Raw genomic sequence first — 15,478 nt, forward strand, 5'->3', positions numbered from 1 at the left:
CCATAACATAACAATATTTTAATGTGTAGATGTTTTGTCTCTAGTTGAATGATAGTAAAAAGAAAATGTATTGATTGAATGGCGACATCCAGTTTATCCACCAACCATTACCATTCTGTAGTGCACAGGTGAGGTCACTTGTACAAGGACACATTATAAGGCCTGGTCCTCTCTCCAATCAGCTCAATGACTGTTTAAGAGCTTCGCTAAAAAAACATCTCTCCAGGCGTTGCATCTCATCTTCATCTCAATTCCACTCAATTCTTTTTAGGTCAAACATTTACACAGGCTGAACTACAAAATATGGATATTTTTCTCTCTGACTAAATAGATGTCTTATTATACGTTGATGTGATGTGAATTGTTTTGATTTTTAAGAAAATGTATTATTTTGCTATAAGCAATAAAAATCCCCCTTAATTAATCTTCAACATAAGGTGCCTTTTACACACTGTAGTCTCTAAATTAAATGACGCTGAAACTTCAATTTCACATTGATTGTTTATTTCAAAATTGTAATAAAAACTCACAAGAGATTCTATGGGACACTTGAACAAAACATAGCCATAGTTGACTACTATTAATTACACCTGTACTTTTCCTACTATGACATATCAAAATGTCTGTTGCAAAAGCCTATATGCATTGTATGTTTACCATTTAACTTCTGGTATTTTCTACAGCAAACAGAGGTTGTAGGGACACAACTGACTATACATCCTGCAAACTGCAATGCAGGAGACAACCTACGTCACTTCAGGAAGAGGCGTACAGGAACAACATTTGCAAAAGAAACATGATAATATTTCTGCTATAATCCTGTTTCAGTAACATGCTTTATTGTGTGCTTCACTGAACAAGCAGTTTCTATGGTGCAGAGACCTGCTTTGTGTCAGTTTGTCTCCCCTCAGCTTGATGTCCCCGGCTTGACCTACTAAACACTAAACACAACAAATGAGTTTTTATGCTCCTATTGTCCACTGATGTAAGTGAATTGTACTGACTGTAAGTGAACTAAGTTATTCAGCCATTTAGAAAAAATATTGTAAATGTGCTGTTAACTTTAAATAAAAACAGGGATGGGGCAATAGCCTAAAAGACATTAATGCGGTTCACAGTAAAAACTCTCCGAATAAGTTGATTGTGTTGAATTTCAGTTGTAAGAATAATTGTCAACATCCTTACATGAGTGACTCGAAGAAGCTGTCTTCCTCACTATCATGGTAGAGAAGTGAAAATAGATCCATGAAAATAGACTATCTTGTAAGAAATAACAGACTCACACGATGTTGCTATTGTTTTTTTATTTGATTTATCCTGATTTCCTCATTTAAAATTGTTAAAAAGTTTTTTTCACAAAATCTGTGATTCAATAAAAAATATTTGTTTCTATGCTAAATGTAAGGTCAAGTAATTCCAGCATGTTTTAGTGCCATTTTAAATGTCTTTAAATGCCTATTCTACAACAGCAGTTTTTGTATGAAGTGTTAGGAGGGATACTAATCTTGCTCCCAGCCTCCCCTCCCCTCCCGTCTCCTCCCGTCTCCTCCCCTCCCTCTCTCTCTCCCTCTCTCTTCCCACTACTGCATTGATGCTGTTACCTCCCTCGGTGGTGATGTCACCGGCTCATTGGAGCTCGAGCATCCTTCCCAAAGACAGGCAGACAATAGGGCCATTTTGACCGCTTTGGAGTGTGAAGAAGCGGCCGAACATCCAAACAACCGACTGGCCACCTTCCTCCCTAGGTCCCCCACTGGCAAGGCAGGGCAGAGGGGGGTGTGTTGTTGAGTGCAAGACACCGTCCGCGGTAACCTCAGCCCTTCCCGTTTTTATGGAGAGGAGAGGCTGTTAGCAGCAGGGGCAGTGCCAGACCTGGAGGAGACCAGAGGAGGTGGAAGTAGCCTCGGAGCTGGATAATAAAACAGAAGAGCACCGACAGACAGTCTCTACACGGGAGCAAGACCTTATTGGCACTGCGGAGGTAGGTTTACCTTCTTTTATTTTTCCGTTGTCCGGCCTGGTAATGCCGTTTTAACGAGACAGTCTTTATTTACTTAGTGTTAAATCTCCTGGGAAGAGATGAGCATAGGGTGCGGCCATTGAAGAGGCTGTCAATGTCGGAAAGATAAGACAACATGACATTAAAGCTGCTCAGTCACAGAGCAGAAAATGGTGTTTTATATCTTATATTGTTTGGTAAAATATCTTTTAATTCTGTGAGTAGGGCGACAGGAATAAATGCCCTGTCATTGGGCGAAAAGTAGACTGCAAGACGTGTTGCTAGCTACAACTGTTCATTGAAGAGGTGTTAGCTTATATCATGAGCTTTAAAATGACGCAAGAAGTATTTTTTGTATTTTAGTATTTTTACAGAAAGTAATTGCAGTGGTGAATTATCCGTTTTTAGCAAAACCAAAAAACCTATGGACCTTAAGCTAGTGTTGACCTGTGGTTTGCTCATGTGCCAAAAAGCTACCAGATAAAAAAAAATGTTTTAATGAGTGATAAGGTAAAATAGTTTTGAACTGTCTTCATGCTCAAATACACTCCAGCATGGTAAATTACATTAGCCTTTGTTGCCGGGAAAATGGTGGCCGCCCAGCTGAGCTGCATCATCAGCTGACTGGTCTGAGCATCTGCATGAGAAGATTATGGACATGGATGTTGATGGAAGAAAAACAGATTTAAATTTTAAGAACTTTAATTATTGTTTTTTTACACAAGATATTCTGTTGCAGTGGGTGAACATAAGATACACTTTAAGCATGTGAATTCCATCTTCATCCCCTCAGTTCATATACCAAAACCATATTGAATCTTTTATATTCTTCAGTCTATTTTATTTTTAATCTTAATTTGACGTCAGAACACAATACAGTAATACTGTTTTTCCATTGTAACAACCTGCATACATCTCACAAATGAATCTGTTTTGGGGCCAGCTGTAGAGGGTATACCAGGAAGCAGGGTGACACAGCAAATTTACAACTATGATGACAGAGATATGAGTCACAAAGAATATGGGAACATACTCTGTTTATTGGTACAATATCTAACTATATCCTTAATCTTGGTTATAAATTAAGTTAAAAAAAATCACCTTTTCTTATTGATATGTTATACATTATGATAGCTTTATTAGAGGCATGCGGTGAAAGCTAAATGTATCATATTGTTCCCTGCTAAAGCTTATTGATAAAAACAGTAAAGGATTGTAATTTGATCATGGTTGCACAGTGATTTAATGTTCATATTTAGACCTTTTGGACAGTGGTCCCCAACCTTTGTGCACCATGGACCGGTTTCATGCAAGACAATTTTTCTACAGACAGGGTGGGGTAAAAAACACAATAAAGTGCAAAACATATAAGTTAATTATTGCATATATAATGTAAATGTAATTATTCCATTTTATATTATGCACTTTATTTAATTTTTCAAAATAAAATACCCTGCAGACTAATGTAAATAAAAAGTTTACAATAAATATTACCAACACAAAAAAACGTTTTATTCTTTCTGTGCGGCCCGGTACCAAATGATCCATGTCCCAGTACTGGTCCGCGGCCCGGTGGTTGAGGACCCCTGCTTTAGGGGATAGCTGTTAATAAAACCCAGCTTCTGAATGGAGCCAGAGCCTGGATTTGTGGCTGGTTTCAGAGCCATTGTCATCCAGAGAAGTAGCCTGACATTTAGCTGCTGCTGCACTTCTTTTGTTACTGCTAGCTTTATAATCCATCTCCCTTGGCTGTAGCTGACCATGCATGGTCTTTTCATGTTACAGCCACACAGCCCTGCCCTCCTCTATTGTGTTCATCACATCAACCATTTGGTATAATGTTCTACCCTTTTAACACAAATGTGAAATATGAATAAAAAAAAAAATTGTAACGTAACATAATACAACACATGCCAAAAAAGTCTGTTGCAGCATACAGAAGAGTATACATGGAAAAAACGAGAGGGGGAATATTTTTTTTATTTGCATGCATGTTGTTTGTCCAGAATAAAGTTAAAATGTCGAAAATAGATTTGAACTTTTAGTATTAATGCCAAGCATAAAATAAAAAGTCAGGATTTTTCTTGCATTTTAAGGATAAAGTCGATATGTAGAGAATAAACTGGGCATTTCATGATTAAAATCAAACTTTTGACAATAAATCAAACTACTAACTCACAAACTGTCGACATTTTGATTTCTTTCTTGAAAATGCAAAAAAGAATCGTCTTAATTTTTTTCTCCCCCTTATGGCTCACCCCAACACTCTTCCATACATTTGCATATGAACTGATGCACACAGATTAAACTATCTACTCCCTTCTACAGACCTGCAGGCCGGACACCTGGGCCCTAAATTAAGGCACCCCAAGGTGCTAGGAAGAAAGCACCATGGCAGGGGCCTCTGTGAAGGTGGCGGTGCGTGTCCGCCCCTTCAATTCAAGGGAGATCGGCAAAGATAGCAAATGCATCATTCAGATGTCTGGAAACACCACCAGTAAGTACCTGAAATAAGAGCTTCTTATTCACCTACAGTATGTGTGTAATGTGTAATTGTTTTCTATTTTTATTGTCTTTAATAAAAATTAAACATGAACAATTCACAGTGCATCGTGTAGAAAGTGGTTTGCAGATGACACCCAGCTAGATGTAAGCTTGAGCTGGGGATCCTTCTTCAACCAGAAAACACAGGTTTAGGCTTTTTTGTCGCTATTGCTGACCTTGACCTCTGACCCCCTGCACGAGGAGATTACTGAAAAGATAAATTCTCTCTTGCATAGTTTCAGGAGTGACTGTGCAAATATCGGTGAACAAGCAAGACATTTATTTAGAATCAGATTTAGTTTGATAAGAAGATTATTGAGATACTGTAGGTAATACATTATATAAAAAAAATTGTTTTCAGCCTCAAATATGGAGATTTGCTGCTTTTCCCTGATATCATATTAAAGTGAATATCTTTGGGTTTTTTACTGACAAAACAATACATTTAAAGACATCACCTTGGACTTCGAGAAACTGGGATGGATATTTTTCACAATTTTCTGACATTGTATAGACCAAACAATTAACCTAGAAAATAATCGGCATTATAAATGTCATTATATTGAGTTTGGCTGCAAGATTGTCAACTGTCTAATTACTAGCAGTAGAGCAGTTATCAAAATGAAATCCCTGCTCAGGATATCTCTTGAACATCATGCTGTAGGAGACATAATCCCTGCATATTTGACCTGGTATTTTTTTAGGGCAAGGCCTGTTATTTTTGTATGTGGCCAGATTAGGCCAGATAAAAAAAATGCTCCTTATTCAACATTTTCAACATATTTCTTCTTTCTATTAAAATCTGCCACTAATCCAGATATTCAATACACTCAATAAAGGCAGATGCCTTTTTGAAGAAACAGAATGATATTGTTCATAAAATAATTCATATAAACATTTGTGTACTTGCCCAGCTACCTTTTTTAAAGTTTCCTGCGAAACCTACTGTGTTTGTATTTGTGGTCATATGTTGTATGTTTTTTAAGTATGTAGTTCAGAGCAGCCAACATTCCTTAGGTTATACAGTGCAGAGTGAGGACTCTGGTCGAGAGGAGACTGGAAAGATACTCGATATGTAGTCTGCTTAGGAAGGTAAAGCCATTTGTCAATAATGGATGAGGCTTCCTGAAATATTTACAGTTTGGCCTAATTTAGCCGTCTCCCCCCTCCTTCCTCATGTCATGGGTGACTAGACATCAAGCTAGGTGGCTTTTTTGGGCCGTCTTATTATAACCGTGTGATTTGTTGCTTTTTGTGATGTAGTTCCCTGCTAGATTACATGCATTCAATTTCTAATTAATGGTTCCAATTTATATTCAATTTACATTCCCTCCAGGACTTCACAGTATGAGGGTGAATACATTAAGTTGACACCTACAGTTAGAGTGGGGTCATTGCCTTGGCACTGGCTCTACAGCAGTGGAGTATTTTGCTGTCAGCAGTGTCTTCTTTAGCAGTGTAAATTTAGATCAATGCAGTCCACAGGGAATATATTTACAGTGTCGATACCACACAAGTGTCCTGTTTAACTGCAAACAAATATTTCATGTAATTGACTGCTTCCGGTGTTTATTTTTCAGAAATTGAGTATTTTCTGATGTATGTAATCAGAAATAGTAATGATATTAAATATAAGGAACACAGGAATGTGCAAAAGATCTTCTCAGCCCTGCATCCAGTTAAATCTAGGAGTTTGCAGGTTTGATTCCCCACAATATAAATCACCTCTACAAGCTGGTAAATTGCTAAATTGCAGTTTCAGGGAAAAGGAACATTGCAGTGGACATTTTCAATAAAGAAAGCCCCCCCCCTATACTGATCTCTTTATAGATAAAAGTAGGTCTGTATGACAGGATTTTAGTGAGGCCCAAATCACAATTCTGTTTGATTAGTTTACATTAAAATCCCCAAATTAAACTTAGTTGATCAATATGTCAACAGTACCAGAAAACCTTTTGTTGGTCAGACCCACGTATAACACAAAGCCGCTTTCAGACTGCTGGTCTTTCAGCAGAACAGATTCTCTTCCAAACTGAGTCAATGGCTCTGGATGTGGACTGGAGGATGTGAGCAGACTGATGTCATGAAAAAGCCCATTGGTTGCAGTGTCTGGAGGGAGTACAGAGGCAGGGTATAAATGCCCCCTTGTCTTCTTGTAGTCTGGGCCGAGGAAAGGAAGAAGAAGAAGGAGTGGGCTTTTTTGTGCGCATCTCACTCTCTGCTTTGTGCTCTCTGACACTCATGTGTGGGTCAATACCCCAGTTCCCACAAAGCAGGAGAATGGCAGTAATCTTGTTGTTTGAGAGATCTTCCCTCCCACACTGGCCCTAATTAAGATGCAGGGGACAGACCTGAAGGAAATAGGCCCCTCTTTAGAGGGCTATTGGGTGCATACACTTGGTGGATATATTTAGATTTATATTGCAGCAAAAACAACTTGTAGGAAATTCACATACATACATTTTAGGGAAAATTGAGTAGATTCATGCTGCTTCTTTTCATTTTATGCACAATTAAAGGCCTCATTAGCATAATGTTTACTCCTCCATGATGCTAATTTTGGCATACACAATGCATCTTGATGTCTTATAGACTTGGGCTTTTTAAACTTGGATACAAGTCCAACATAAAGCAGCAGACCACATACCACCTGCAGCCCATGCTGCTGCTGAATATAGCATCCACGTGGCTCTCCTCCAGTCTCTGTCAGTGGGTTCACATCCCCTTTGCCAGACCTGCTGATGCAGCCACATTTCCTCTCCTATTGACTGGGGCAGGTCACCCATGACAGTCTGACCAGCATGACTCAGTCACAATTACAAACATGGAATGTGCCATAATAGGATTCTGAAATTATGATGTATAACAACTTAAATTAATCTAGAGCTGATAATACACCCAGCTATAATTAGGATGATTGATGTGGGCATCACTGATAGTCATAAAAACTATACTAGTATACTATACTGTTAGAATTTACCATTATATTGTCGTTTTACCTTCATGCTTACTGTTTTACTACCTGTTTGCATTATATATATATATATATATATATATATATATATATATATATATTAATTACTTTTCATTATACATATACTTTTACTACATTCCTGTTTACATTTAGTTTATTTGTTGCAATTACTACAACACATTTATAATATATTTATTTAAATATTTGTATATTTTATCCCTGTATTTGAACTCCTGCACTATTTTAGGACTTAGATTCAAAATGTCCTACTTGCATGATTTTCTTTTTATACATATTTAATTTATATATTAATATTTCATTTATTTCATTTCATTTCATTGTTTAAAGGAAACAGATTTTAATATACAGTATATATTTATTTTTGAATTCCAATACAAATGTTTTGAGAATAACAATTGCTGATGTGATAATATCTTTAAAGTAACATACAGATCTTAAAATAAAGTTGGAACTATAAGTAATGTGATGTATTTATAAATGAAATTAACTAAGTGTAACTATCCCTTTATTCAATTATTCAGCAATGTTAAAATGGTACCTTGTATTTAAAAGTATTTACATAAAAATGATTTAAGACTCAAAAAAGTGGGAACTAACCCTAAATTGCACATTTGTTGCATTAACATATAGAAAACAATTGTGATCATCAAATAATTAGAAGTAATATTTAAGCAAAAATATCGGCAAAAGAAAAAATCAGGTACCAGCTTTAAAATGTGAATATTTGCGGTTGTTATTATCTTCTATCTTATTCAAATTAATAGTTTGGGGTTTCAGACCACGGTTCAGACAAAGAAATACAGTTTAACGTTTATTAATTGTGATTTTCTGTCATTGACAATAAAATGTAGTGGCAGCCCTACCATGAAGGAACAAAAAAACAGCTAACAATTATTTACAAAACAGCTGACTCGAGGACTGTATAATAGATGATAAGTTATTTAAGAACAGACTGCAAGTTACTATGTTATTGGGCCCGCGTCAAATATGTGGTTTCAACAACAGAGCATGTTTGCATTTATCCATGCATTGTATTTTAGGCATTAAAAACAGATTTTGGGAAGTTGGCTCTTTAAAAATAGAAAAAGTTGATATAATTTATATGAATGTTTTCGACTCATTGTTTCCATTTTCTCCCAAGATGTGATTTGTGTGCTGTAAAGATAAGTGTGAATATCAGTGGTGTACACTTAAACCCACTAGTAGAAGTCAGTATGTGCAAACATTATGCTGATAAAAGTGTACATATTTTGGATACGTGGATACACTCCTGACCACTTCTGGTTTGTGAGCACACTGCCGAACGAGAAATGAGTTGCTGTTGTATTCCGTCTAATTACGTTGGCCCCCATGACATGACTTCTATAAAGTCAACACCTCGTAATTAAAAAGTGTTCCCATCATAAAAAGAGAAGACTGGTAGTAAAAGGGAGTATGATGAAGATGGGAGACGTGCTCTGTGTGCTGTAAAATGCTGCTAAACTTGGCCTCAGGTGGAGATTTCTCAGACACGCAAGCTGTGACCGCTGAGAACGTCAGCCAAGCTACTGAGTGCAATTAAAAAAGGCAGCCCTGCCTCACGTCTCACCGTGACACTCATACATTCTGCCAATCACTGCCACTCTAAAGCAATTACCTTATCTGAGAGCGAGGCGCTTTTCTTTCCAGTGCTGAAGTTATGGGAGGGGGGCTCGTGTTGTATGAGTCACACCACAATAGGAGATGAGTAAGCATGGAGAGGATGTCGTACTGCATCTGGGTAATAGTCAGATCGTGATATATATTTAATTTTGGTTTGGTTAAGTAATCCGTCCATGTCTCCTTTTAAATTGGGTTTATTTGACGGCCTTCTTCTGTTATAGAAGCCAGATTTTATTGAACGAGGTCAGCGTTATTTACCAGGAAACTCAATCATTTTCTTTCCTGTTTTCACCATGTGGCAGCTTGAGACCTTGAGGGACCTTCATTCATTGTCAGGCTGTATTAGATATAGACAGTATGTACTTCTATAGAGGCTTTTCACAGAGTGCTCTTAAACGTCCATATTTCATCAATGATGGAAGGGATGTGTGTTAATGCTGCACATCAGAAATGTAGTATAAAAACAAAAGTAATATACTGTGAGCAGTGTGGCTTTGTAATGGCCAGCAACACCAGCGTTCAGTGGAACAGGTAGTAAGGTAAATGCAACACCATCACTGAAACACAAATGTGATGAGTGGACGGATTAATAACCCTTGCTTGATTAATGTCGATTTTTAGGACTAACTGGAATTTATAGTGATGTCATGACAGATTACTGTAGAAGACCATTTGTGGCAGGAGACGCAGTAGCGGAAATGAGCAGTATGGAAAACATTTCAAGCTAATTCATTAAATTGATTCTGTGGCTGTGGTTAGCAGCAAACCTCATGTATTTTATGACAATTATAAGCCTAGATAAACATGACAGAGGGCACAGTGTGTGAACTGTAGTGTATGTTCGTTGGTCCTCTGCCAGGGTACCTGCTCACATCATGCCCGGTATACGAGGCCTCATCTTTCTGTCATGGGTCTGAAACTAGAAACCCAAGGCAGACACACTGGCCTATATTTCATAGCTGGAAACACAGTAGCCGCGTAGAAAGGAAATAACAGTGTGTACACTTACTTGAGAGTGTACTTAACCCCGCGGCCTCCTCCTCTATTATCGACCGCATCTGTATTAGCAGAGAAAATGGTGTCTGGAGCTCTGGGAGCAGGGAGGAAGCATTTTATTGTTGGCATCAACCAGACCACACCAGATATATTGTTCCTGTGTGGCCACGCTACCATGTGCTGGAGTATTCATACAAAAAAACCTTGATATCAATACAGTACTTTGATAGATACCTATATTATTTATACATTAGTATTTTGCATTCAGGTATGTATCTGATAATTAGCCTTTTCAGTAAACATTGTGAATTGTAATTATCTGTCTAAATCATGAGAATGAACACACAGTAAATCAGATATAGCCTTTTTCTACAGAACTGTCATTGTTGTTGCTGCATGTAGAAAATTATTCTTTCAAGGTTATTGTCATTCTTCAATACAGGGTTAAACAACAAAATACAGTTGTTGTTCTTTTATGCTGCACAAGTAAAACATGTCAAAACAAAACAAAAACAGTAGTGTATTCCTGTAATGCATATTTTGAATTTGCTCTGTCGGATCAAATTCATTATTCCAGAAGTTAAACATCTGGACAAGAAAGAAGTTATGAAATACAAATCATTTATACATCAAAAAGTGTTTTCTTTTAGGCCTTATTTTTGTCTGCAACATGATATTGAATGACATTTCCAGACATGCAGCCTGCCGCTTCATTAGCTGCAAACAAGCCAATCAGCTACACTTTACTTAAAAGCCTAATAACTACAATATACAATGGGATAACATTAAACCATAACTAACAAATCAGAAAAGATGTGTGTCATCACCATAAAGTGCATAAGTACCTGAGCTTTGTTTGATGAGGGTCACTGAGCAGACATATCTAATATCAAGTTAGAGTCTTCATTGTCCCGAGGATGTAATTCTACCAGACCAGAATATTAGACTGAGATTCTCTGTGATTTAAAATAATGAAACCCCGACCATCATAAATCAATAAGAACAATAGTTATAATAATGATAATTGAAAGTAATTAATGTATAATTCATATTTTCCTGTTTGAGTAGAAGGAAGTTTTAATGGCTGATTTGACTCATTTTAATTTGTGCTAAACAGACCCCGTGTGTCCCAGTACAGGTGCTGGACAAACAAAGACCTCAGATTATATCAGCACTTCTCTGACAGTCTGTTATAAATGGATATTATAAGATTCACTAAAGTAAAACGTTTCTGAATGCTCACAAAGGACAACTGTGTCTGATGAAGTGCAGCTCAGGGCTGATGGTTGTTTCACACGGACACTGTTGAAAGACCAGCTGAGCCTGACAAGCCGAGTCTGAGCTGTCCTAAAATGGCCACTGGTAGATAGAGAAACCTGGCAGGTAACAACATGGCCTTTTCATCTAGTACCTTCATCAGGCCTGCATGTGCATTTGAAAGTAGGAAGTAAGAATAGCAAAACAGTAAAAATGTTATCCAACAATTTTGTGTTTTGGCTTGTTCTTGTTTTTCTTCTTCTTCTTCTTCTTCTTCTTCTTCTTCTTCTTCTTCTTCTTCTTCTTCTTCTTCTTCTTCTTCTTCTTCTTCTTCTTCTTCTTCTTCTTCACATCATTGTTTTTAATATTATTACTGGTCTTGTTGTTATTATTATTATGTTATTTTATTTTACATCTGCAGTCTAATGCTTTTCTGTAGTGCAGCGGCCCAAACACTACATATGACTGTTGGTACAGAAAGAGGAGGCGACCAAGGCCTTTCCAGTTCAATTAGCACAACATGACACCGACACAGCTCAGATACAGTTTCACATGTAACTCGTGTTCCTTGTCCTGTCTTTCAGCCATCGTCAACCCCAAGCAGACCAAAGACAACAAGAGCTTCAACTTTGATTACTCCTACTGGTCCCACACCTCGGTAAGTCTTTCTGTACCCCCAAGGTGCAAGTTGTACCGACACCCCAACAAAGACACACACACACACATTTGCATCACAGTGGATATATATATGTGACGTTTGTCAGGTTTATGAGAAAGTTAAAGATTTAAGTGGCTGATTATTGATCTCTGTCCACAGCCAGAGGACATCAATTATGCCTCTCAGGTGCAAGTGTATAAAGACATCGGAGAGGAAATGTTGCTGCACGCCTTCGAGGGATACAATGTCTGCATCTTTGCTTACGGGCAGACAGGGTCTGGCAAGTCCTACACCATGATGGGGAAACAGGATGTCAAGGACCAACAAGGAATCATTCCCCTGGTACAGATTTATTGGGATTACTTGGCCAGTGATGATTGTAAATGTCTCGGATGTAACCATTGTGGAAATAATGTTCTTATTTTTCTCCTTCCAGCTGTGTGAAGATCTTTTCACTAAGTTCAACAACAATGCAGACAACAACATGTCTTATTCTGTAGAGGTAAGCATTTGATGCCCTCTGTCATTTAGTTTATTACATTTATTTGTGAGGGCCCATGTACAGAAATCATTATTCTCACACTTACAGACGAGATGTATAGTATGAGTTTAGCTACAATCTTATTTCCTTCTGTAATCCCTGGGCATGTAGACACAAACACTAACACCTGCTAATGCAATAATACAAATCCAGGTATACTGCATGTGCTGAACCCGACACGCGTTATGAATGTTCAAGCTAATACTATGAATCTGAACAGGTAAGCTACATGGAAATCTACTGTGAACGTGTGCGGGATTTACTGAACCCCAAAAACAAAGGGAACCTGCGTGTTCGAGAACATCCTCTGATGGGACCTTATGTGGAGGATCTGTCGAAGCTGGCTGTTACCTCCTACAATGACATCCAGGACCTCATGGACTCTGGCAACAAGGCCAGGTGATGGAGCTGTTTATTCATTCAGGCACTTCACTCTGTTGCTGTTGTAGAAATATAAACAGTGTATACCATTTCAAATGAAAATGACATGTCATGTACCAGGACTTTAGATATGTTAAATGGACAGTTGACCCAAAAATACATATTTTTCCTTTTACCTGTAGTACTATTTATCAATCTAACTCATAATTTCTGTAAAGAAACGTTGCTGTTGAGTTGCAAATTTATTTATTTTTGTGCTATCTTGTTCCATTATAGTGGAGAGAAGGCAGACATCTCTACAGCCGGTATCTCAAACTAAATCTCTGCATCTCAAACTAAAACAATCAAGATTGATAAATAGGACCACAAGTAAGAGGAAAAATATGTATTTTTGATTAAGGGGTGACCTGTTCCTTTAAGGTATGAATCAAATATCAGAAATACATTTCAGCTGAAGAGGAGATAAATGAAACTCTTTAGAATGTATGCAAAGGTTCAGCTGATAATTTACATTTGACCTATTTGTACTTTCAATTCTGTTTCTTCATTATGTTTGTCGGACCATAGAAATAGCAGGACTTGTAATTTGCTCTTTCATTGTAAGATACACTTGAACAAACGTGGAGCAAATGAACTGCTCGTTGCACAAACTGAAGACAATGTCTCCACTGTGTCTACAGGACTGTGGCTGCCACCAACATGAATGAGACAAGCAGTCGCTCTCATGCTGTCTTTAACATCATATTCACTCAGAAACGCCACGATGCTGAGAGTGATAACACCACTGAGAAGGTAAAGTTGTATCACTTCCTGACTGAATTTATTTAACCTTCAGCTGTGGTCTCTGTTTATCTATGAGCTGATTGATTACACTGTTTTAAATCTTGTCGTAAATTGGAAATCAATGATTGCTTGAAGGTCATACTGTAACGATAAAGTAACTGATGTTTTTTTAATGAGACCTGTCTCTAGAATATAGATGAATAGCTTTAGCTTTTTTTTTTTTGTCAGCTAATGTGTTGTAGTTAATTTATTGAAGTCTATTTATTGGATGCTCTGATGCAGGTCAGCAAAATAAGTTTGGTGGATTTGGCCGGCAGTGAGAGGGCAGATTCTACTGGAGCCAAAGGGACCAGGCTTAAGGTGAAATATTTCCCTCAAATGCATTTGGGATATTGAAACACAGAAATACAGATCTGAAAGCACATTTCTTTGCCTGTATGGGAAATAATCACTATGACTAAATCCACATTAAAGCAGTTAATCAGTGTGTTTTTAATTTCAATGTAAATCTCATTATCTGCTTCTTGCTCTATCACAGGAAGGAGCAAATATCAATAAATCTCTAACTACACTGGGGAAAGTCATCTCCGCTTTGGCAGAAGTGGTACGTATTATATCTGCATATAGTAGATTGTAAGATAAAGCAGATGTTATGAAGGATAAACATTTTAATTTGACTGTTTACTTGATTTTAGGACTCGGGGTCAAATAAGGTAATTTATTTAAATTATTTATTATTATTTGCTTTTCTTAACCTAAACGTACAGAAGCCCTGAGAGGCATGTAAGAAAAACAATTCTGGTGATTCATTTTATAAGTGTGATCGAAAAACAATTCTCTGCTCCGTTATGAATTAAGAACAGATGGAAAAAAAAGGCTTTTGTCAGGATGCATGGAGAAATTTAAACAAACCTGGAAGAAAACATGAATGAAAACATTTTCACCTGTTCTTACGGCATACAGTATATATACGTAGACACAAGAGAAAACAATCAGACTTTGGATCACCAGAATTATTTTTTTCTCACTTGCCTATCAGGGCTTTCATATAATTGCCAATATATACATTGATTTTAATTGTGTGTATTAATAACAAAACAGAATAAAAAGAAGAAGAAAGTGGAAAACTTCATCCCCTACAGAGATTCAGTTTTGACTTGGCTACTGAGAGAAAATTTGGGTAGGAACACAATGATGATTTGCTCTTACCATTATCTTACCATTAGTTCTTGACAAACTGAGACTAAAGTGTATGTTTTCATTGTGTCAGGGGGAAATTCTCGTACTGCGATGGTTGCTGCTCTGAGTCCAGCTGACATCAATTACGACGAGACCCTCAGCACACTAAGGTAGAGAACACATTTTCTTCTTCATCTTTTTTCCTCCCACACAGCTGCTGAATGTGTCTTTGAGGGACACTGATGCCAGTGACACCAAAGCGTTGCGTAATACACGTGTTCCCTCAGTGCTTTGCATCAGCTTCACACTTCAAACACCCTTCATGAGTTGTAGCTGCAGTGCCAGGCTGCAGAATCCTGTGGATTGTGAATTTGTGTGTCTCAAGGTTATAATAGTTTTACATTTTCAATATGTTTTTATTTTAGTTACGACTTTTTTCAATTTAATTTTAGTTTAGTTTTAGTTAGTTTTCTAAGTATTTGCTTGCTTTTGTTTAGCTTCAGT

The 15,478-nt window shown here is 37.4% G+C and overlaps 1 protein-coding gene across 1 annotated transcript in view; it reads left to right on the forward strand.

Annotated features, from left to right (window-relative positions):
- Positions 1 to 1,664: 1,664 nt before the first annotated feature.
- The window catches only part of kif1aa (kinesin family member 1Aa), a 49,875-nt gene continuing 36,061 nt past the window's right edge, over positions 1,665 to 15,478 (forward strand). The window contains 12 exon segments of the mRNA XM_029428983.1: positions 1,665 to 1,981; positions 4,328 to 4,496; positions 12,017 to 12,090; positions 12,250 to 12,432; positions 12,527 to 12,592; positions 12,852 to 13,030; positions 13,693 to 13,804; positions 14,078 to 14,155; positions 14,334 to 14,399; positions 14,491 to 14,508; positions 14,897 to 14,975; positions 15,066 to 15,144. Of these exon segments, the coding sequence (XP_029284843.1) occupies positions 4,391 to 4,496; positions 12,017 to 12,090; positions 12,250 to 12,432; positions 12,527 to 12,592; positions 12,852 to 13,030; positions 13,693 to 13,804; positions 14,078 to 14,155; positions 14,334 to 14,399; positions 14,491 to 14,508; positions 14,897 to 14,975; positions 15,066 to 15,144 (1,040 nt within the window). The 5' untranslated portion in view covers positions 1,665 to 1,981; positions 4,328 to 4,390.

The sequence above is a fragment of the Cottoperca gobio genome, chromosome 4 (genome assembly GCF_900634415.1).
Source record: "Cottoperca gobio chromosome 4, fCotGob3.1, whole genome shotgun sequence".
Taxonomy (NCBI): domain Eukaryota; kingdom Metazoa; phylum Chordata; class Actinopteri; order Perciformes; family Bovichtidae; genus Cottoperca; species Cottoperca gobio.